The sequence below is a fragment of the Mercenaria mercenaria genome, chromosome 17 (assembly GCF_021730395.1).
Source record: "Mercenaria mercenaria strain notata chromosome 17, MADL_Memer_1, whole genome shotgun sequence".
Classification (NCBI taxonomy): domain Eukaryota; kingdom Metazoa; phylum Mollusca; class Bivalvia; order Venerida; family Veneridae; genus Mercenaria; species Mercenaria mercenaria.
Genome location: NC_069377.1, coordinates 44,512,193 through 44,537,321, shown reverse-complemented (window position 1 = coordinate 44,537,321; position 25,129 = coordinate 44,512,193). Strand labels below are relative to the sequence as shown.

General features: G+C 35.2%; 1 protein-coding gene across 1 annotated transcript; it reads right to left on the bottom strand.

Annotated features, from left to right (window-relative positions):
• Positions 1 to 174: 174 nt before the first annotated feature.
• Positions 175 to 17,295, bottom strand: LOC123537561 (chymotrypsin-like protease CTRL-1). The gene is made up of 6 exons (XM_045321373.2): positions 17,135 to 17,295; positions 16,024 to 16,720; positions 15,640 to 15,733; positions 12,937 to 13,105; positions 12,072 to 12,217; positions 175 to 1,326 (listed from the first exon to the last, which is right to left on the bottom strand). The coding sequence occupies exons 1-6, from the start codon at positions 17,181 to 17,183 to the stop codon at positions 1,162 to 1,164; spliced, it is 1,320 nt and encodes a 439-aa protein (XP_045177308.2). The 5' UTR covers positions 17,184 to 17,295; the 3' UTR covers positions 175 to 1,161.
• Positions 17,296 to 25,129: the final 7,834 nt, after the last annotated feature.

Below are 25,129 nucleotides of genomic sequence, written 5' to 3'. Positions count from 1 at the left end.
ATGAAATCGCAGGCTGTTTCCATAGAGAATATCATAGAATATCATGCATTACAGTCATCTGAAGGTATATCTTTGTAGAAATAATTTGCGAGGTAACTAGGCTTGTAACCGTGGGATTTTAGTGAGTTCTTAATATAATGTTGCTAGTGTAGAACTTGTAACCCAACCAACAGGACTTTTTGTATCTTTTTAATTGTATGTACAAGCAATAACGAAAGAAAAGGTCAAGTATAGCAAAACATTTCTTAGAATTAACAAGCGAAATTGTTTGTCGTACAGAAAAATCCTGTCCTATTTTTTTACAGATGAATCCCACTGTAAAACCCATAATATAGTACATGATTATACTACATTTAAATGGCCATTCAAAAAATAAGTACTGCAATTGTCCAAAATATCTTTTATAAGCTTCACGATGCCGAGTATGTCTAACGTCAAATGTCACGGATTAGCATTTCACTAGGACTTTTTAGAGTAATACACACACCAGGTAGGCGGTCATGATGTTAATTTCATTATTTCATTATTTTTACTTCTCTGGGAGCATTTGGCATTGTATTAAAATAAATCAAGTGTTATATTGTCCAAAACTGCACGTTATCTCTTTTTCGTTTCTTAGCAAAACACTAATTTTTATTTACAAATATCAAATTTTAATTTCGCTAGAATTCTTCCGTTGTTATGTGACAATTATATCTGAATGCTGCTAGGTAAAACTTTACAGTTTTAACAGTATCATACTGATTATTTTTATTCATTTTTGTAGCTGAAGGATCCGCAGAGAAATGCATTCGATGATATTTTCACAGTCACCGGGGTATAAACATTCAAAACACCTCTAAAATCATATCATTTTTGTCATTGACCTTATGTTCACTTGTGAAAAGAATTCCTGAATTTGAAACTTACAATATTTCTCAAGATTTCAGAAGCAGGTATTCTTTGTTGCTGGGCAACAATCAATATTAAACACGCGTAAAAACCATGCAAAATAATCTTTTTGTCCATGACTCAAAAGATCTGCAATACATTTGAATCTATCGAAACACATATTCACACGAATTACACATATCTTTGATATCAAGAAGTACATGTATGTACCAAAGGCCACTTTTATGAAATGAAATTATAAGATGATATAAAAACATTGTGTAAGTGGCCTTAATACTGGCCCATTAAACTTTTTGTCCATTCATAGAAGGTACGCATGCGCGTGTAGACATTTGGATACTCTGGAGAACACGTGTCACTTCCAACCCACGAAGCAATACCTGCCAGTTTCCATTCATTGCCCACTTGACAAACAAGAGGGCCACCACTGTCTCCCTGAAAATACATGGTTAACATACTTTACACTTGAATAATTTGAATGAAAAATGTGTGTATTTACTCCACTCTTCGTCTTCTTCCTCAATTTTCATAAGGCGTAAAAAATTGCTTGTTTTCGGTATCCCGACCTACCCTAAATTTTTTGCCCGACCCTAAATGTTCTTATAGCCTTACAGAATATTTTTTTTTCAACTTTTAAACAAAAAATTACAAAACTGCACTTTTTATGCTTTAATCATTGATGTTAGAAATCAACTTACTGATGCTCCAAAGGCATACCCCCTTATTTGCATTCATTTTTGACACAAAAAATTCCGAAAAGTCTCAATTAATAAAAAAAAATCAAAAAGAAAAAAAAATCCGACCTACCGGAAACAAAGAAATATTTAGGCCTAAGAAAATTGCGGTTATTGAACATTGTGTCAAACTAAATTATAAAGTTTAGTTTAAAACTGTTTTCAACGTAAGTGTGCTCGTTTGAAGTAATTTTTTTATGTTTCGAAAGAGTATAGGAACATTTACAGCTCTTCAAAACGTAATATTTACATTTGCCCTATTCTTTTCCATTTGAAATTATGACGTTCATTTCGTAAGAACAGCAAATAGAAAGGCGCGAAATTTACGTCATCGCTGCTTAGTGATAACTGACCGCTGTTTTGACGACGTCTAGTGATAACCGACCGCTGTTTTGACGACGTCCGCGTATAGCCAGGGAGAACGTTCCTTAGATTACGTCGCAGTTATTCCGTGTGTTGAACAGAATGGCCGGGAAGCTGATTTTAATGTTAAATGCCACAAAATATATGCAATTCATATTATTGTCACCTTGGCGCAGTAACGGGTTAACTCCAATTTTCAAACTTTTCAGAAGAAGCAAAAAACTGATTCATTTCTTGAAAATTTATACAGTCAATGAATAAATATTTCTATGTACATTGAAGGGCGTATATTTATGAGTTATCAAAGACTGTATGAAAAAAAGAGTTATTTAGAAAACATCGTACTTAGCAGAATCTGTCACTGAAATTCTTGGTGCAAAAATGGGTTAAGAGCCCTTATCCACTTTTTGCACAAACTTATATTTGTCCAATAGTAGACTAATGGTTGTGAATCTTTTTTACTGCTCATTTCAGAAATTTATCTATGAGTTCATAATCACAGTTTTTAAGGCTGTTTCACAAATCGCAACCGAACAATAACCGTGGTATACAGATTTTTTGGATAAGCTCAGCCGATATGATTGGATTTAAATACGATGGGTCAATTCTAAGGGACAATAGGGAGAAAAGTGACGAGTTGGCTTTTTGACAAGCATTGTTAACCTTTTCTCTGTCAGTCATTTTGCTATTTAGGTAAATACCGACATGTTTGACACTGAGCAATCTCAATTTTTTCGGAACCAAACTGGAAGGTCATTGGAGTTCTAATTCTTGAACGATCTCCAAAGGTATAATTGTATGTAATGTCAAGCATACCCTGTAAGTTTACAGGGTTTATTGCTGAAAGGGCAATATCGTTTGCTAATGTGGCGTTTCCAATTATGGTATCTAGAATAAATGTGCCGAGACCACTTTTCTCTAGTTCTTCGAGAAGGCCATCAATATACAAGTTATATATCCAGGTGGAAATTACTGATCCCTGTCGAATTCCTTGTTGAACTTGGAAGAAATTTGACTGTAAACCGTTTGCCGCCACGCAGCTGGACATATTTGTATGTGCATCAACAAGTAGGGTCCAAATTTTTCCTTGTACACCAAGCTTAGACAACTTGTAATAGACTCCATTTAACCAGACATTGTCAAAAACTCTTTTAGTGTCAAGAAAGGGTACGTAAACTTTTGAGTTTAGTTCCATATTATGATATATAAACTCTTGAAGATTAAAGGAAGCTGTTTTTGCGCCAGAATGGTTTTGGTATGCGTTCTGTTAATGGTTTGGAAAGGGGATATTGCTTTCTGATATCTAAGAAGATAACCGATCATGAACTATACTTTTGAATAATTCATATATAACTGGGAGGAGGGTTATCGGACGTTAATTGTTCGGATCTGTTCGGGGTTTACCGTTGTCTTTGTATACCGGTATTATCATTCCTTTCTTAAACATGAGCGGAATTTTACCCTCCATTATAATCATATTAAACAGGTCTGATATTAAAGTAAATAAACTCCCTCCCCGATTCTTTAAATGTTCGTTGCATATCATATCAAAAGATGGGGCTTTTTTTCATTTTAGGGTCAAAACATGATTTTCGATATCATCTGGCGGAAGGTTAGGAATACTTTGTTGACGGCTCGGACATTCACTGTTTGTTGAACGAATATTTTTTTCAGCTCATTCTCAACCAAATTTTTAAAGTCATCATCAAATGCTTCATTACACAGTGGTGAATATAATTGTTCGCAGAACTTACAAAATTGATTTGTTATGACTTCTGGGTCTCGAGATAAGCCGCTATTTGTTTCTAACTGTGAACATGCCGAGGACTTCTTACCTTTACGATTTTTAACCATTCCCCAAAATAACCTATTGTCACACTCAGCGGCTTGGGTAAGTTCATCAACAAATTGCTTTTCTACGTTTTCTATGGCTTTCTTTTGAATATTTATAAAATTTCTCTTAGACAACTTATAATTTATGAAAGATGCATGAAAGCGGCCTCTCGGTCGACCTTCAGTAAGCCAGGCACGGCGTGCTGACCTTTGTTTATCATACGCTTGTTTCAATTCCTTTGACCAGTAAGGTTTTGCGTGTTTATTAAATTTTGCTTTTGGGAGGGTAGAATTGGCAGAGGTTATAATGGCATTGACAATGTGTTTGTACATCGAATCGACATCGGCTTTGCTCACTGAACTTAACATAGTAAACAAATTGTTTTTGTAATCGGAAATGTGGGTATCTGTTATCTTATGCCATGCAACACCATGGTTGGATTTAATATTAACAGATGTAAGAGGAACATTTATAACAGCTAAAACTGGAGAATGGTCTGAAACATCAAACATGTCATCACATAATATTTCTACTTTTGCTACAAGCTCTATATCCCATTGGTACATGATAATGTGATCTAGGATTTTTTCCATTGGCTTAAAAGTATATCTTGGTCCTTTACAAAAAGGCAAGTTAAGAAGAATCGATGTCATCTGATTTTGAGATAAAAATTGTGTAATCTTTTTATCCCTGAAAGAATATGAGCTGAAGTTATTAATATCAGTAACCGGTACAGCACTAACATCTTCTAAAAAACTACTGTGTCATTTTCAGAGTAGGAATCACAAAGCGATTGAATTGTATCAAGACATTCGGAATAAGACTCATTTGGATAGTTAGCTGACGGCATATATATACAAAATGCATACATTTTTATATTTTCACAGTAAACTTCTACGCCCACAATTCTTTCGTCAGCCACTTCGTCCATTTTTCTTATTGAAAACTAAAGTGATTTTTATACAGAATAGCTACGCCTCCCTTTCCGCATCGGAGTGTACCAAAGCAAGTAACATCTTGATTACAAACTGTTATTTCATCATACTGATTATTCAGAAATCTTAAAAAGTACTTTGAATGATCAGATAGTTTATGCTCGGTTATAAATGCAAAGTCAATATTTTCATTATGCAACAGATTACTCAGCGAGGCAGCTGAGGACATTATACCAATAACATTCCAAGTTACAAAGCGAGGTTCTACTTGGCGAGCAATTAATCGTTTCGTTGTGTTTAATATACACATATTTATGATTTGTAATCATCGTAATTGTCAATACTGTCTTGTTCATTTTCATAATATCCATTTATATATTGGTTCCATTCTGTTCTCGGGTACCACTTCCTGTAACGCATATAGCGAGGCCAAAAATTTGAATCCTCGACTTAGTAGTCCTCGAAATGCGGGATTGCAGTTTTGGCTGCTAGATCGTCTGATTTACTCCAGAATAGTGACGCGATCTGATAAGTATTCTTCAAGACCAACATCTGTCGATTCCGGATCGATTCCGCCAATATATTATCTCTTTACTCGGCCTCGTTATTTTCCTTTGAAAAAAATATTTGTTGCACCTGCTGGTTTTCTTTCTCTGTTGTTTACTATTGGCATGTTTGGATATTCGACTTCGGATTGATTATGTGATTTTTTACTTCTTCATTTTTTTCTCGTGCTTTTCTGCGTAACCACTTGTTAGATTCTTTGTCTTGCTTCATTAGAGGCTGTTCTTCAGTATGAGTGTTCATATTTGTATTCCTTTCTTCGTTTCGGCCTTTATCGAGAGTTAACGCCGTTCCTTTCCTCGTAGACTTTACAGCATCCATCGGCATAACTTTGAGTTTCCTTTAACTGACTATTGTTGTTTGTGCAATGCTGAAGCTGTTTTAAATGTCCGGTTGTGTTTGTAGCAGGAGGCGGTATTTGTTTATCAACACTTACATATTTGAGTTTTTCGGAATTGCTGTTTTCAATTTCAGGATACTCCTTAATCACCGTTTCGCCTAGATTTTCAAAAGATTTCGATAAATTGTTCAATTTTGCGCCTTGCATTTTGATTTCATATAATTATCGCTTTTTGCATGACGTCATTTAGTTTTGCTTCGCTTTTTATTAGGGATGGCAACGAATATTCGAATACTCGTTCATTACACGAATATTCGAATACTGTTTCACAATTCGAATATAGAAACCCGCCCGCTTAGCTCAGTAGGTAGAGCGTCGGTCTACGGATCGCGGGGTCGCGAGTTCGATCCTCGGGCGGGGCGTATGTTCTCCGTGACTGTTTGATAAACGACATTGTGTCTGCAATCATTAGTCCTCCACCTCTGATTCATGTGGGGAAGTTGGTAGTTACTTGCGGAGAACAGGTTTGTACTGGTACAGAATCCAGGAACACTGGTTAGGTTAACTGCCCGCCGTTACATGACTGAAATACTGTTGAAAAACGGCGTTAAACCCAAAACAAACAAAACAATTCGAATATTCGGAAAATATATTAGATCATGAAAAATAAATAAAAGCCAAACGAAAGAACAAAAAATTCGTTTATCTAATTTGCCAAAAACCGCTTTCATAATAAATTCGCGCGAAAATGGCTTTGTTAGACGTGTCATTTTGTATATTAGCGTACCGAGAGGTGATGACAGTGTACCCTGTAGTTAATACCGCTAATTGCTTACATTTAGAAAATTTTAATGGTCACAAATGGATGTAAATCCGTTAGAACACGCCTTGTTTTCGGTAGGTGCGAACGGTGTGTAATTAAAAATGATCAGACATCACTTGAACTAAATACTCGGATTTCAATCAAAGTCAATAAAAGACGTATTTGAGTAAAGAAAAAAGCCGAAAAGTGTAGAAAACAGGTCAAATGGGATGCATATCATTTTTGACGTAAATCAGATTATCTGAATGAAATGACAAATAAATGCATAAAATTTGTATGGTTAACTTTTTTAAAAAAAATCAATACTCAATTTTCAGACCAAGAGACGTAACGTTAAGCCATTTTTTATTCCATTCCACCCCGTAGTGAATCAACTGTCAAAATGCAAGCCATGCCTCCAGCCGTTTTGAAGTATTTCACGCGATCATCCGATAAGAGATTCAGTTACGTTTAATATGTTTAGAAAGACTTCACTTACACGAGGGCTATACCCATGTTAGAAATAAACATTGTTTATTTAAACTATTTGTATATAAAGGAAAATAACGAATATTTTGTACTCCAAAAGATGAACAAGCGATGTGAACGATTTGTCATTTTTAATTCGTCAATGACTGAATCACTTCCGGTGTAAACGAAAGTAGAATTAACGCATTTCGAAGGATTTTAAGCTGATTTGTTGCACAGGCAGCAGTATCGGACCTGGGACAAAGAATATGGCCTTGTTTTTCATCCTAAATGAGTTGAAAATGAAAAATATGTAATGAAATATGACCCCTCTACAAATGATACATATGTCTACTGAAGGCCAGAATCTCGAGAATCGAGCCTGCAAGCAATGGGTTCACTTCCCGGGCCGTTGTGAAATAAATTCTCTAGACATTTGAACAAACTACCTATCACTATTACACATGTACATTTAGCTACAAAATGAGACCGACCCCAAGTCTCTAGCCCTCCCCGTTCATGAAATATCTATCAGAAAACGAGTGACTTTTTGCTGCAAATTCCAGGTAGATAGAAATGTGGCACAACGAACCGATACGAAATCACGGACTAAAAGATGTTTGTCAGCCCAGCAAGGGTCAAAGTCATGTGCCATTAATAACAAGTATTACTAAATACGTAAATCATGGCCACTCACCACCGTCAGTAGCATCTACTATACGTGATATTTACTTTTTTTATTTTTCCGTCGGTCTTTCAATTGTATTCTCCGCCATTGAAACCGATACGATAATATCCGAGTAATTTTGCACGAGCCGTTGAGATTCTGTCGGAGGTGTGTCGCTATTGGCCAATCAGAAATTGCGTTTAAAAATACCTTATGAATTCTGTTCAATGGCGTAGCATTCAGTTGAAAGACCGTGGAAAAATTTGAAACGCCAATATCGCGTGTTTGAGATGCAACTGACGATTGTGAGTGGCCCTAGTTTATGTATTTATTTATACTATTTAGTATTTTTTATTGAATTTGAGCCGTACTCGGCGGACAACCATACTTAAGTCTATGTTTACGTACCGATTCTTTGTGCCGCATTTTTATCTACCAGGGACTTTCAGCAGGAAATCACTCGTTTTCTGATAGATATTTCATGAACGGGAAGGGCTAGAGACTTGGGGTCGGTTTCATTTTGTAGCTAAATGTATACAGGAAAAAGTGATAGGTAGTTTGTTTAATTGTCTAAAGCATGTATTTCACAACGGCCCGGGAAGTGAACCCATTGCCCGCAGGCTCGATTCTAAACCTTCTGGCCTTCAGTAGACAATGTATCATTTATAGGGGGTCATATTTCATTACATATTTTTCATTTTGAACTCATTTAGGATGAAAAACAAGGCCATATTCTTTGTCCCAGGTCCGATACTGGTGCCTGTGATTTGTTGATCACTTGATGACCGAATATTTGAATACCAAAAATGCTATTCGTTGCCATCCCTACTTCTTATAACTGTTTCTTGGACTTCTTGTTTGAACGTGGAAAATTCTCTTTAGTAAACATTAGTGAAATAATCTCAAGGGTGACCTTTTCTGCGAGATTGAATGTGCGGTCTGATGTCGTTCATAAGAAACATACAAACATGTTTGAAAATCTTTATAATAGTTATAAGGTACACTTAAAATGTAAAGATAAGGATTGTTCGTTTATATTATTCTGGATTTGCCAGATGTTACTGTGTGGTTTATTACCATGTAACCACAAAAGAAATGAATGTTCAGTCCTTTAAAAATGAAATTAGTACAATAACATTACAGCTAGTAAAATTCAATAATAATGATTGTGTCAATTGTGTCAATTAAAACATGTCCATGCTTTAGAAACTTATTAATTATATCAACTTAAAGAAAAGCTCTTAATTCTAAGCTTGTTTCAGTATAATTAGGCCCATGATTCTAGAATTCTTGGAATTAAAATGAATGTAAGGGTTTGAGAGGTAGTATCAAAATTGAATAGGTCATTCATTGGTGTCACCAACATAATTTTTCACTTACGTTTCTAGAAAATATCTCAAGATCGTCTATGATGATAACAATTATGCATTGCAAATACAAAGATGTATAATTAAATTTTTCAAGAATTCAATGATCTACATTTGCATTATACAGAGAAAACTGAATAATTTGTTCAGTGATAATCCAATCTCATTAATATCCGGTAAACCTAAAGCTTTTTGCAGTAACACAAGGTGTTCAAAGAAAATTCAAATTTCTAAATTTTTTTTTCAAAAAGATGTGGCAAATTGAGGTTTTGTATAAAAAGAAAAAATAAAATGTTGCCTTTTTATAGGTGAATGAACAGAATTATTCTCATTTTGAATGTGACATCATTCTAAGAAATTGCGCAGTTGTTTTTCAAAAACAGAAAGGTTTAAACTGTACCACATCATGGATATTAAAATCGATTCTAATTTTGACCAGGTTATTATTTGATGATTTTAATGTTACATCTATCATTTACTAACAAGAACATTCACGCAGTTGTTCTTTCTCAAAACATAATTCCATATTGTTCGTAAAATTATACTATGATAGTTAAACATTATTACGATAACTGTCGGATAACACAATAGTAACTGTAGTGCAGTCACCTATGTATTATGCACATAAAGGGCATTCAATTTGATATTGCCTTATCACAAGTGAATGCTGACAAGAATGCTGACAAGCACAATGTACAAAATGCATTTAGAATGCAAATTGAAAGAGAAAAATAATTAAATCCTGATATCCAAATTAGGTGAATTTAAGCTTTTATTCATTTAAATAAAAGAAGCCTATTTTTGCACTTGTCAAGAAATAGTCTTTTGCAATTTTCAGCAGCTTGCGTACTTTTAAAGTGGAATGATTTTTTTTGAACAATATGGCTGTTTATTATTAGAGTAGTTGTGTATTTATACAATATATATAAATCGATTACTGGTATTTGATGATCAATGCAGATATGAAAATTGTTGTTTTCTTTTAATGTAAACAGATTAACCTTTTTTAGTCAAATTGAATGCAAATACAAGTATAATTCTTATTAAACAGATGTATTTTATGTGATGATATTCTATCAAATCTAGATTAAATTTTACATCTAAAAACAATACATGCTTACACATCAAATGAACTCTATGCCTGCAGCATCAATTTTCCATCTGGATTTCTGTTAATCTCCAATGATTTCAGTATAATCTGTGCATTCTGGGAACACAAATTTAAGAATTGTACTAACTAGAGCTATCACTAGAGGTAATTCATACTCCCATTGCCCTCTTTGTTTGAAACATATGTAATGAAATGAAATAATACTCCTTTAAAATATCACTGTACTTTCATCTCAAGCTACATGGAATTCCTTAGTTATCGTCTTAAATTATGAAATGCTAAAAAAAAGTGAAAACTTATGATTTTGTATATAGACAGGATGTTCTCCTGCTCTTTTTATCTATTTATTATCATCTTTCACTGTATAACATTATATTAAAATTCTTTCAGTGGAATCGGAAAATCTATATTCCCTAAAATGTAAATAATTTAACAAAAATAAGTGCACTTAATCCATTTTTGCATCAATAAATAATATAAAATATTTAGATTTTTTGGAGCAGAAACCCAATAAGTGCTTTTATCGGGTTTTTGCATTAAACAAATATTTATGTTGAGTTAAACCATTTTTGAAACTTTATCAAAGTCATCATTTTTCAATGGACATAATATCCAATATTTTTTTTCAGTTGATGTATATGTCTATTTTGAAGCCAAAAATGTAAAAAAGTAATTTTTGTAAAATTTGGAGTTAGACCGTTACTGCGCTAAGGTGACGATATTATCTTGTTTACAAATGGAAAGGAAATGAATGTAAATATGAGAATGCTATTGATTTTGCCGGATCCTAATTTGTCGCATTACATGAACCAGCGCGAAAAGATATCTGTTTCATTGTCCTTAATAAAACCATAAGCAGAAATTGTTACAGACTTTAAATGAAACATAAAAATGGACTCTGAGTTATACAGCTTTGATTTTGTTTTGTTAAAGAGTTACTTTCGAAACGAAAAACAGCTTCTGTTAAATATGTAGCATATACTCAACTTCCGCTAAAATAGTTGTATATGTTAATGTGTATGTAGACCTGCAATCACAACTAAATTTCTATCTTACACATGTTTTAAAACAGATTTTTAGTGACACCTTATATATCATTATTTTGTTGGCTTTAACGTTGCACCGACACACTCATATGTCATATGGCGACTTTTCAGCTTTGATGGTGGAGGAAGACCCCAGGTGCCCCTCCGTGCACTATTTCATCACGAGCGGGCACATGGGTAGAACCACCGACCTTCCGTAAGCCAGATGGATGGGCCATATATACTAATGTGTAGTATTCTAAACCAAACATTATGTGGTACTATTTATAAACACATTGATGTTAATTTTTGTATTTGATGTGTAGCAATTGTTCAAAGTTTCAAATATGAACATTGGGCATACAGTGTATTTTATGGGTCAGTCACACTACACCGTATAGCGACTTATAGAAAAAATGCGGCAGAAAGTATCCGGTGACGAAAGACATCCCCCGCTGCTGCTCGGTGCTCTCGCGATCGGTGTATGGGGCGCATATAATGGACAAAACGCTCAATGACCGCAAGATCAAAGCACATATACACGACGAACAACTAACGTTCAATTATCGGACATCACCGTACTAGTAACGGACTTGTACCGCGTAAAACGTAAACGCAGACAAAACGTTCTTTGAACGTTTGACGAATGTATTGTCAGTTATCATCCGTTAAACATATGTTACATCCGTTGCATGTCCGGTAGTAGTCCAACCGTAAATCAGGTCCACCGGACAAGAACTGATGAGAACCGGATAAGTACAGAATAAGGAACGCACGAATAACGAACCAAACAAGGAGCACAGGCGCCGCACGAGAAACGTAAAAGAAATGTATGCTAACGGACACGAACGGATTGAAAATTTTGTTATACGTTGGATGTCCGTTAACGCTATACGGTGTAGTGTGACTGACCCATTAGAAAAGAAACGAAATAAGTCAATACAACAGATCAGAAAAAGTTGAAACTTACACAACAAGCAGAGGAATGGTCACCAAGGATGCATATTTGTGTGTCTTCAATTATATTTCCGTAAAACGTTCGGCATCTCGTCTCAGAAATCACAGAAACACGACTTTCCATAAGATAATCTGACACATACATACGATCTGTGGTGCCTGTTTAAAGGAGATAAAAACTAGAGTTAGGTAGAAATTACTCCAATTTTTGGCATAGGTGTTCACGATAAAAACACTGAGACATCAGATTTGAATGTCTCCGTTCCATTCCGTGTTTGGGAGCGGGCAGCTGCAGCTGCTGCTGCTGGTGGCGGCGGTTGGGCGTGGTGGGGTGGGTGTGGGGAGGGGGGGGGGGGGTAGGGGGACACAGAAATTTTTAAGCTGATTAACAAACAATAGTTAATTTGGCAGTTTTTGCGATTTGCACGTTTCTTGCTCGACACAGGGACTACAGGATTGCATTTTCGTATTTATTCGTTCTTAGGTATCAAAATAAGATGTGTTCAACATACCACCGTTATGACAGGACAGAAATAGAATACATCTAGCACTTGTCCACAACGAAATGGATGGGGAGACAATGTATTTAACGAATGAAAAACGGCAATTTTTCTTTGAAATCATTGTAAGATTTTACAGAAGTCACACCCAAATACTTTTCTGCCGCACACTCACACACACACGCGCACGCGCAAGCGCAGGCACACACGCACACGCACACGCACACGCACACACACATACACACTCACACGCACGCCCCCCCCCCTCCACCCCTACCAGACACACTTTTCAAATTGAGCTGAAGAAAATAAAAAAATGAAAAAATAATATGAATTCTAAAATTACATAGCTCAATAGCTCAATGAAAACAAACAAACCTATGATATTTCCCCATCCGGTGATATAGCATATATCATTTTCAGAAAATGTATCTAGGTTTGGTGAAGCTATTTCTACATGTTGCACGTAAGTCGTGTGTTTCGCGCTGTTTGCCAGCTTTACCACGGCAATGTCGAAATAGAGACTGCTTTCATTGTAATAGCCGTGCTAAAAAAGAACAAGATTTGTAATAGCCCTGATAAAGTAAAAAGAGCTTACATGAAGTTCTCGTAAAAGCCATGTTGAAACATAGCACGCTTCCATAAAAAAAGCAAGCTTACAAGAAAATTTTGTAACAGCCATGTTACAATAGGGCACGCTTACATGAAGTTATCGTGATAGCCACGCTGAAATAAAGCAAACTTTTATAAAATTATCGCAATAGCCATGCTAAAATAGAGCAAACTTTCATGTACATGTGTAGTTTTCGTAAAAGCTATGCTAAATAGAGCAAGCTTACATGAAGTTTTCGTAATAACCGAGATTAAATAGGGCAAACTTTTATAAATAAAATTATCGTAATAGCCATGCTATGATAGAGCAAGCTTACATTAAGTTGTCGTTGTGGCCGTGCTAACAGAGCAAGCAGCTTTCATGAGGTTATCGTAATATCCATGCTAAAATAGAACACGCTTATATGAAATTATCGTAATGACCGTGCTAAAAGAGCAAGCACCTTCCATAACGTTATCGTAATATCCATGCTAAAATAGAGCACGCTTATACAAAGTTGACGTTATGGTCGTGCTAATAGAGCAATCATCTTTCATAACGTTATCGTAATAGCCACGCTAAAGTAGGGCAAGCTTACGTGAAGTTATCGAAATGGCCATGCTAACAGAGCAAGCACCTTTCATAATGTTATCGTAATATTCATGCTAAAATAAAGCACAAAAGTAAGTACTCTTACATGAAGTTGGCTTATGGTCGTGCTAATGAGCAGTCACCTTTCATAACGTTATCGTAATAGCCTTGCTAAAATAAAGCAAGCTTACATGAAGTTATCGTAATAGTCATGCTTAAACAGAGCACGCTTACATGAAGTTGACGTTATGGTCGTGCTTATAGAGCAGTCACCTTTCATAACGGTATCGTAATGGCCTTGCTAACAAAGCAAATAACTTTCATGAGGTTATCGTAAAAGCCGTGCTAAAATAGAGCAATCTTACATAAAAATTATCGTAATAACCTAGCTTAAGTAGAGCAAACTTCTATAAAATTTCGTAATGGTCATGCTAAAATAGAGCAAGGTTACACGATGTTGTCGTTATGGCCGTGCTAACAGAGCAAGCACCTTTCATAACGTTATCGTAATATCCATGCTAAAACAGGGCAAGCTTACACGAAGTTGTCGTTATGGCTGTGCTAATATAGAGCCATAGTTATACTAAAATAGAGCAAGCTTACATGAAGTTATCGTAGAGCAATCACCTTTCATGGGTGGACGGATAGCTCAGTGGTTTGCACACTGGCCTTCCAATCCTGAGGTCGGGGGTTCGATCCCCGGCAGCTACTCGGGAATTTTCAGAAACGCTTTTCAGTGTTTCCCGCCCAGCTAGAGGTGTACTGGTCAGGAACCCAGGCAATCCTTGCGTGTATCAGTGCTATACACTGGGCACGTTAAAGAACCAGGCTGTCTATTCGCAACGAGCTAGGCTAAGTTAGCCGGACAAGCCTGTATCTGATTTCTGATCTCTCTGTGGGGGCTTTGTCTCACTCTGTCCCTCTGGTCAGATTGCTCTGTGTCTGTACTAGTAGAGGATGATTTCGCGCCCTGTGTGGCTGCAGTTGCTGTAAAGCGCCTTTGAACGTGTTTATCATGAAAAGGGCGCTATATAAATCTGGTATAATAATAATAACGCTAACGTAATAGCCATGCTAAAATAGCCCAAGCTTACAATGAATTTGCCGTTATGGCCGTGCTTATAGAGCAAGCACCTTTCATAACGTTTTTTTTAATAGCCATTCTAAAATAGACCAAGCTTACATGAAGCTGTCGTTATGGCCGTGCTAATATAAAGCAAGAACTAGGCTACAATAAAGCAAGCCGACATTAATTTATCGTTACATCCAAGCTTAGAAAAATGAAACTTATATGAAATTATCGTAATAGCCATTCTGAAATGGAGCAAGCTTGCATGCTTTTAACGTAACAGCCATACTGAAATAGAGAAAGCTTACATGAAGATATGGTACTGTCTGCTTACAAATCTACAATATACTTGCAGCATAGAACGCAATCAAAGTGGGCTGATCATAAGAAGTAATAAAATGAGCCGTGCCATGAGAAAACCAACATAGTGGGTGTGCGACCAGCATGGATCCAGACCAGCCTGCGCATCCGCGCAGTCTGGTCAGGATCCATGCTGTTCGCTTTTAAAGCCTACTGGAATTAGAGAAACCATTAGCGAACAGCATGGATTCTGACCAGACTGCGCGGATGCGCAGGCTGGTCTGGATCCATGCTGGTCGCAAAGCCACTATGTTGGTTTTCCCATGGCACAGCTCAAATATACAACACTTCTCACTGCTATGCAGAAATCGGTTATACAATGTATCACATGCACTAACGACGGAAGCCTCCCTTTCATTTAGCTCGCTATTGTGTTTAACACTCTTAAAGTTTAAACGATTAAAATAGTTATTTTTATAAATATATGACATCGTTGAGGGCAAATGATATTGGAAGTAATTTCACTTACTATCCATATTCTCGAGGGATCAATCATCTGCTCTCTGTTGTTGGTACGTGTACTCAGCCGGTAATCACCAAGTACGACACGAATAATATAATCCCTGTGTACAGAAAATAAAAACGTACTTGATAATGTAACGACTGTAGATCTGTTATCATAGATGCGAGTGTGATTATTATTCACCCATGACTGTATAAAATAACAGAGTTTGACCATCTAATGCTTAGACAAAATATATGGTTCACAATCGGGAGGTCAAAGGTCCGAGCCCTGTTATATTAAAATGTTTTATTTATATGTCACAGAAAGAAAATCCTCTTTAGAAAAAATATCATAACGTAGATCAAAATTAAATTTTCTGATAACTAGAATTTAAAATACAATACATACTCGAGTTTGCAGACACAATGAGCTGCGGTAACCACCCATATGTTGTTGACCAGACTTCCTCCACAAAAATGATGCCAATAACCGTCCGTCCCAAAGTATTGTATGGAAGCTTGCCATGGCCAGTGCGCCGGTATAGAAAAAGATCCCCCAACTATCTTCTGGATAGCCTCTCCTTCGGATACTTTCGTTGCATCTTCAAGGTCATTTCCTGAGAACTCAGTACTTTTACTGTCAGCATCAAGTTGGTCCTTCCCGTCTGTATGATTCTCATCATTTGCTTTACTTGCTTTCATTGACTCTGGATCACTAGTACTGATATCTTTTTCGTTTGGAATTGTTTTAGCAATCTGTGTTGGAATCTTAGTTTTGTATTCATAATATCTGTTTGTATTACCGTGTTTGATATCATCCTTGACATTACTTTTCATTGGATAGCTTTCGCCTTTAGCTTCCTTGCTTAAATATGGGTCTTTACGTACGTTTTTGTGATACTGTTTTAGCATGATGTTTTCTTGTACTTTACGGCTCATTTCATCCATGAGAAATGGTTGAAAAAGTTTTAAATCTGGAGCCTCTTCTTCGTTATCTACACCGTTCTTAACAGACACATTTACCGCACGATTCCTTTGATGAACTGAAAAACGGATTTCTTTCACAAGCACTTTACGTTGCTCCTTGTTTTCTATATGCCTCGCGTCTGTAATATAGGAATAGATCTATCAAAAAATAATATTTAAAAAGTCGTAATGAAATTACTTTAACTATCATCACGAAATTATTTCATTTTTCCGTAGAATGCAAACTAAAATTATCAAAATGAAGATGATATTTAAAGCTATTATACCAAAAGCATCAATCTTCTTATAAATATTGCAGCACTTTTTCGTGAATTATTTAATTTAATATCACATGACTATGGATTCAATGTAATATTAATTAGAATAGTTATCTCTCTTCCATTTGAATCAGTGCAACAAGCCTTGTGTTTTACTCCATATGTGCCAATGGAGAAAACAAAATGTAAGAAATGTTATCACGTGTAGCTTTAAGATTAAATCTAAAACCAGTGAAGAAGGCAAGATATAACCAATTGTCAAAAAGTCTGTTTTACCTGATAAAATTATAATTAGGATGTAGATAAAAAATCCAGCGGATGTCATTTTGTTTTCTAACTGCAATGCCTATGATGTCTCAATAAAAGCTTGTTGCGTCTTCTCCCCAAACTGGCATCCACTATGTTTTCAGAAGTAAATTGAGACATGTTTGAATTCAAATATTTACACGATATCCTGCCTAAGGTATAACCGGGTCAATGAGATTTCAAATAAATAAACTTCTCATGTGTGTATCAGTGCTTCAAGATAGGCTGTCCTTTTCGTTTGATCTGTCTTTGTGTGGGTTATTACGCGTTGAATTCAGTTGTCTGTTTTTCTACTTCTTGTTAGGTTAATACCGTATCTCGAGGAAGATGTTTTGCGAAGATTCATCGCGTCTGTACTGTTTCTTAACTACATGTTTAAATCATTCTCCATTCATCTTTTAACGAAATCACGATAATGGTCTTTCATTTAATAAAGGATATGAAAGAGGCTCACTTACAATGTACCAATATTGTAAAGATCTTCAAAAGTAAATATATGCCTTTAAGTGCAATAACTCTAGCCGCACATAAGTAAGTTTTCTTTGACAAATAATAATCTACTTGGATCAAACTCTCCAAACGTTCTTACTGACTAGATATATAAAGTCAGCGAACATTTTGTAACGGACGGATTTTGATAATGTCACCAAGGAATGCACCACCTACAATATTGAAATGCAAATAATGAAGAAAGATGAATAAGTTTTTATTTACATAAATAGAGTGGAACAACCATATCCGGCTACCGACAAACCATGTAATTTTTTCACTATAAGGTTTAAAACAAAATTTACTAAGCTGACACGAAACATTTTAGCTGAGTATTTTACGACTCTTGGCCTTTACAAATACGTTATGAGCATTGCTTATTATATTGTATTGAACTATTTCAACAAGAAAATCGAACAACAAATCATAAAAGCTTCATTATTTATTTTGCAAAAACATGAAAGGTAGCTGCCAAACGAGATGCATTTCGAAAACTCACAAGGTTTCGAAATGTTGTCGAAGTTCAGTCAACAAGTGTTATCAGTTCAAAGTGTGGAAGGTTTACATTTATTACAGCTACTGTCAATACTCCCCGGGAGGTACATGGTAAAGCGTTAGGATTATTTATTGCCTTTTATCTGTGTTGTTTTATTGAAATGTCCACTACGTGTATTGCTCTTGACTTTCTTGTTACAAGTGCTGGTAGGTACACTTACTTACACTGTTACAGTGCATGTGACACCCGGTATAAATCGCGTGAAGAACCTTTTTATCAATTGCTAAACTACAATAAATAATCGTCGATTGTTTAGAGATGGTTAACTGACAGTGTTTGACGTCAACGTAAAGGTCCTTCAGTATGCACACTAGGAGTCAAATTTTAGCACAGAATGTATTATAAACCAATATGTACTGCAAGGGTCTACACACGCACGCACGCACGCACGCACACATGTACTGCAAAACTGTGTTTTATTTTGTTTGTAATAATAACAACAACAACAACAACAATAATAACAATAATAATAAAAAAGTTTTTATTTAGTATTATAAATAGCCCGATTTGTTTGTCAGTTAAATATAAGAAAGAAGACATGTTTTTCTTGTGGTATATTGTCTTATTTACCACTTGGAAATTTGGTTAAATTCCTGCGCTTCGGAACTCTGAATCATGGTAACTCTTACAAGAATACCCGCGACGGTGTTCTCACGCAGATACATAACAAAGTCATTATTTTAATACTGAGAAGCTGTCGAAAGAAGACAAGTTTTTCTTGTGGTATATTGTCTTATTTACCACTTGGAAATTTGGTTAAATTCCTGCGCTTAGGAACTCTGAATCATGGTAACTCTTACAAGAATACCCGCGACGGTGTTCTCACGCAGATACATAACAAAGTCATTAAGCAGTCAAAAGAAGACAAGTTTTTCTTGTGGTATATTGTCTTATTTACCACTTGGAAATTTGGTTAAATTCCCGCGCTTAGGAACTCTGAATCATGGTAACTCTTACAAGAATACCCGCGACGGTGTTCTCACGCAGATACATAACAAAGTCATTATTTTAATACTGAGAAGCAGTCGTAAGTGGAAGCTGAATGATATGTATCTGATTTATGTATTAATGAACTGACGAAAAACAGGCACCTTCGCATAAATATAAGATATTTATCAGCCTGTATCAGGTCGCGAGTGAATTTAATAATCAACAACAACTTCACAGATTAAATAAAACTCAATAAATCTTTACGTACATCTATTTCCATAGATGAAATTTTAGCTCTTTGACAATTTGAAAGACTGTTAAAAATTCTGGAAAAAACATCGATTGATTTATAAACTATAATATAGAGAATAATGTGGAAAACAGAACTTATTTTGGTAAGGATGAAAAGAAAATATATGTTCACTATCAAAATAGATATGAATGAAACAAAGGGATATTAGGGTATTTTTGCAAGACATTTATACTTAATTATTCTGCAAATTAAAGGAAATAAAAAGAGGCTATTTCATTGAATTTAATAGTAACTATATGAGTATATGTGAAGTCGCAAAAATGTAAAACAAATTTTTCATTCAATAACCTGAACATTTAACTCTAATCGCCTTACCTTGTCCATAGTAAAATGAATAACATTTATAGGTTATAACACACTAAATAGTTGTTGTTCTTTATTCTATATAAAATTGACCTAATTCCAATGACCGCATCACACATCAGGACCCATTTTAAATGTCTGTAACCTTTTCTTGAAGAATATTGTCAATACTAACTAAAAATCAAAAGAAAAGTGGGGGTCATGTTTGATGCAAGAAAAATAATTTCAGTCAAACACACAAACTGCAAAATCAGCTAGAAAATGAGACCCCAAATTATACTGGTGGCGTATGATCTAAGTTTCCATGAAAAATTTTGTAATGTTGTTATTTCATTATGAAAATGCTACCTACATGTCAAGCATAGATCTGTCATGTGATTTTAACAAAAAAAAAAATGCAAAGAAAATAAGGAAATTAGCTCTACAGAGCAAAAGAACTGAGGACTATTTGTATCCGCCATTATGCGACTACCATTTTTTTTCGCGCCATTTTTCTTTTTAGTGTCTGTATGCCTTCCTTTAAGGTAGTTCTGCACGTTTGATAAACCGGAAGTGATGGCGTAACGTCATTTATCCGGATAACGCAGAATAAAGCCTGGATTCGGCGTACGGAAATGAAAATCATTTTATGGATTAATGACAACCCATGAGTAAATTTATTACAATGGCAACGTTACTATCTTTCTAAAGTTAGAATATGATGATCAAGCATTGCAGCTGGTCCGACGCAGAGAATTTATTCTTGAGAGAGGGTCTTCATATTACAATCAAGTACAGTTACTGGTCCAGTGCAAAGCGGGAACCTTTTTAATCAAGACTTCTTTTTTTTCTCCCCGATCGAGGTTTTCGGACATTGTCGTAGATTTTCATATAAAATTCCAATCGTAATGTCGTCCCGCCGAGAAGGACCGAAACAAGAACATTATGTGATATATCTTCTTTAATTATTTTCAGAAATGGTGAGAGAATACAGTAAGCAAAATTGTTGATTTTCATAAGCCTACCTTCTGACGTTACGCTGTGATGCTTCTTGGCTTCGTTTATGTTTCTTAGTCGCAAACAAGGCCTCGTATTTGGACTCCATTCAATTATTTCTTGTCCTTTAGGATCATAGATAAACTCAATACTACTGTCAGTTCCACTAAAGCGTGTATTAGGGTCGTGGGAGTGTTGCAAATATATACTCAGTTCAGCCGTGTCTGCTATTATTTGCTTGGTTGCGTTATCTACCTTAAGATATTTTTTTACTGGTCGTATTAAAATTTGTGATTAGTTTCCCCTTTTTAATGTTGAAAGAGGTAATAACCATTTAATGGAGGTATTATTAGACCAGAGAACACACCTTCAATCACTGCACAGCAATTACGTGTAAAGTCACGAACAATCGAGGTCTCAGATCCAAAGAGTATCGCCTGAAGCATTGGCAATGTTTCACCAGAAAGTGAATGGCACCTGTCACGCTCAAATTGCATTTTCTAAATTTCTGATAATATTAGCAATAGCCATCAATGAAACATTGGAATAAAAGATGTGTAAAAGTTACTGCGTAGTAACTAATATTTTATTGCGGTTGTCTCGCAAGGGAGACCAGTATAGCAAACAGTTAACACGACATAATAAATGAGTGATTTCCCCTACTTCATGTATTGCTTTATGTACAGTGGTCGCTTTTCAGCATCACAAATCTCGATTAGTCCGTTATCTGCGGCTATCGACACAAATATCGTTAGTTCGTCTCATCGGCACCGCCACATGCTATATAACCGCCCGTGGATGAATTTCAAACGCGTGGCAGAGAACCTACCCCTTGCGCTGGGATCGAGCCTACCCCTGTGTACATTTATGCTGTTTTCGTGTATACATAACATGTTCATCTACTGCCATGTTGAATGCTGTACGCGTGGCTGCATTTGTTGATTGTTGCTACACCTCAGATTTTCAACCCTTGCATATTTTACACTGCTAACAAGTTCAACTGGGCTAATAATTACATGTTCTTTATAACATGAAGTCACTTAATGGACTATTGCAATTGGAGAAAATTTGCAGTTTGAGCATCACATAAAATAATTACTAATTCTGAACTCAGGCCAAAGAAAGAGAGAGAAAGAGAGAGAGAGAGAGAGAGAGAGGCAAACTAAAAAATCACAAATTATTTTTGGTCCTGAATGCTTAAAGGTGGATTGAGAAATAAAAGAATAATATACATGATAATAGTGATTTGATATTCTAAAAAATACGAACAGGTTATACGTCTCGGCGTAGCCCGAGTAAATTGTTTCACTAAAAATGAAAAAAGCAAAATAACCAATTCAGTGTGTTTAGATATATATTTGAATGTTTCAGGCTAATTCCTATTGCTTTGAAAGCCATTTATAAGAAGCAAAAGTGGTTTGTCATTTTAGTGTTTCATATATTTAAAATAATGATATAACGATTCGATTACAACCCCTAAGTGTGAAAGACTTTCCCAACTGGCTTTTCTGTTCGTTTGTAAAAGCAATTTTATGTAGGTTTGTTTACGTGTCGAACAAAACGTTGGCTCAAATAATACAAGTTTACCATTAGATAAGAACCCACACCCTTTAAGTCGTCTGTTAATTGCAGACCTACTAGTTAAAAACAAATCCCAATACATTTTGCATTTTACTTTGATATAGTCATATCGCTTCTATTTCAAAATACTAAGAGTTCTTAGAAATCAGATTACAAATAATCTTATATAAAGAAACTTCATCAAAGCACTATTTAACTTAGAATGTTTCATAACATAAACTCAGCAGAATATTTCTTTTGTGTCATTGATCAATAACACATTTTAAAACTTTCCGTTAGCTTTTAATGTTTTTTTTTCATGGGAATATTTCTTATTTTGAAAGAGTTGGTCCTATCAAACAATTAAGTACCTATGAAAAAAAAGGATAGGGGGTTGCTGAAGGGGTTTTGAGGAGGAGCTGCACGGTGAACGTTCCTGCCCCTCGCCCATCTCTCCGTCTACAGGAACTCGAGTGTGTGGTACATGTGGTTTTTCCTCTAAAATATATAGACAAAGAATCGGCGAAACAGAAATGTTACAACGAAGTATCGTGTTTGACAGATACTTTAATAGTATTGTAATATTAGTGCTAGTTTAATTATTTGGTAGCAGCCATATATCATAACAAACTTCAATATTACCATTTTCTAACGTCATTAAAAGACATCGAGGTATCCATTAAGCAACAGTTCAATCAAGTGACAGCCAGAGATTTACGTTCTGCCATCGGCATAGGATGAACTCGTCATAAAATATGTAAGCCATGTAATTCATTCAAACGTCACACACATTGTACATTGAGAAAGATTGTTGACGTTATTCGGCAGAAATTATCTAGAATAACATTCCACATTTAGTAATTGCTTCATTGGCGGAAATTAGAATATGACCAAAAGCATGTAGGCATGAATTATGCATAGCTGGTGTTTAGTTTTACACTCCTACACAGAAGTAATGAGGCATTTATACATCTTTTCACAAATTGTTTGTATTGTGTATGGTCTTTTTTACGTAGTCAGCAATAAATAGCTTTTATTTACTGCCGACATAAATTTCTTTAAGTGACATAGCGATAAACATAAGTATGTAAGCTTACAGTAGAAGTACTAGTGTTCCATTCATTATTGAACATATAATCTGACGTTAGATCGGTACAGTTCTTATTTTAACAATTTCATCTAAGTAGCTAATGATTTTAAAAGATTCTAATCAACAATTACACCTAGAAATTCTAGCCATTTGCATTTTTCTCCATTTCACTCCTGATAAATTCTTAATTTTGTCTAACATACATTTTTATCATCATACGATTCTTTCATCTTTCATATGCATACAAGAAGTTCATTAAAACAACCTTTTGCAACCTTACAGGTAACATCTACCCCATCTCTGTTAAATTTGACCGCTGCGGTCAAGCCCCCACCGCCCCCAATCCCACCAACTTGAAACTTTAAAGAATTAGAAAAATAACAATTTTAAGATGATAATTATATATTTGAATACGAAATGAATAGACAGTGCAACCTCTGTAAAGCAACGCCCTTTGGGAGATACAAGTATTGACTGTTATGTAGAGGTTGTTGTTCTGATAGTATATTTCAGCTTAGGGAAATTTTGATGATGTTGTTATAGAGAGGTTTTTGCTCGAGAGAGGGACGCTCTTGAGAGGTTGTACTGTATATATATATATCCCCATTTGGGCATGATTGGATACAAAATCAAAGGAGGGATTGTGTCTGTCTTTGTTAAATTTAGTATTGGAAATTGTGGGGGACTTTATATGTGTGCATGTGGGGTGAGGGAAGGGGTACATCCGTTAAACCCGTCGAATATCTTTAGCTTTTTGACTTTTTAAAATCCATACGTCAACGCCTCTTAATTAAACTTTTAAGTTCGACCTTTAATGATGTATGCGATAGGTTGTAAATTCTGTCAGATCATGTTAAGAATGTCCATACAAACATAACCTTTTTAAATTGTTGGAACATATCAATTTCTTATATTTCTTTAACCTACTCTGCCTTTGCGATCAGTGAGACCACGACCAGCTTTCACGTTCTCGCCAAGTGTAAATCCATCTATACCAAGGACGTTAATAAAGAATGTATAGAAATTGACGCAAGTACTAGAGATGATACTTTACAATGGTATCATTTTCCAACTCATGTCTTAAGTGTTACTTTGATAACGAAACATTTGTCACATCAAGTGCTGACAAAATACTAGTGTTTCTTTAGGGATTGCGAAGTGTAACATTACCTTTATACACGTATTAATGCTCGCAATTATTTATTTTCACACTATATATTTTATTATCAAAGAAAGATTCGAATCATTTGACAATGTGAGATTCTGTCATAAACAAGTATCAGTCAGTAACAAATATTGAATAAATATAAAAAAAATAAAAGTAGAAGGGGTAATCTGTTTCAGTATATCAAATAAAAGAAATGTCGATATATTTTCCAACAGTAATGCTGATATAGTTTTAAAAGTAACCGTATTAAGGCAGTTATAAAAACGGAGTACATTAACTTTATGAGGAAACTATATTATTACATTGTATACATTAATTATGTCTACGTTTTATAGGTGACACTTTTCAGCAATATTCTACGACTTTTTTGAAGTTTTGCATATTTTGTTTGAAGACTAAAAGACAAATTACATAGAATTAGATCAATATTAGATATGTATGATTTATAGGCCTTTATTTTCATGCAATTTTGTAATAACGCACTCCTTACATGAAGTTTTTTTTTTTTAAACCTAAGTATTTCTTTTCATTTCAATAGGATTTCTAGTTTTACGTTTGTATTCGATAGATATCAGGATATT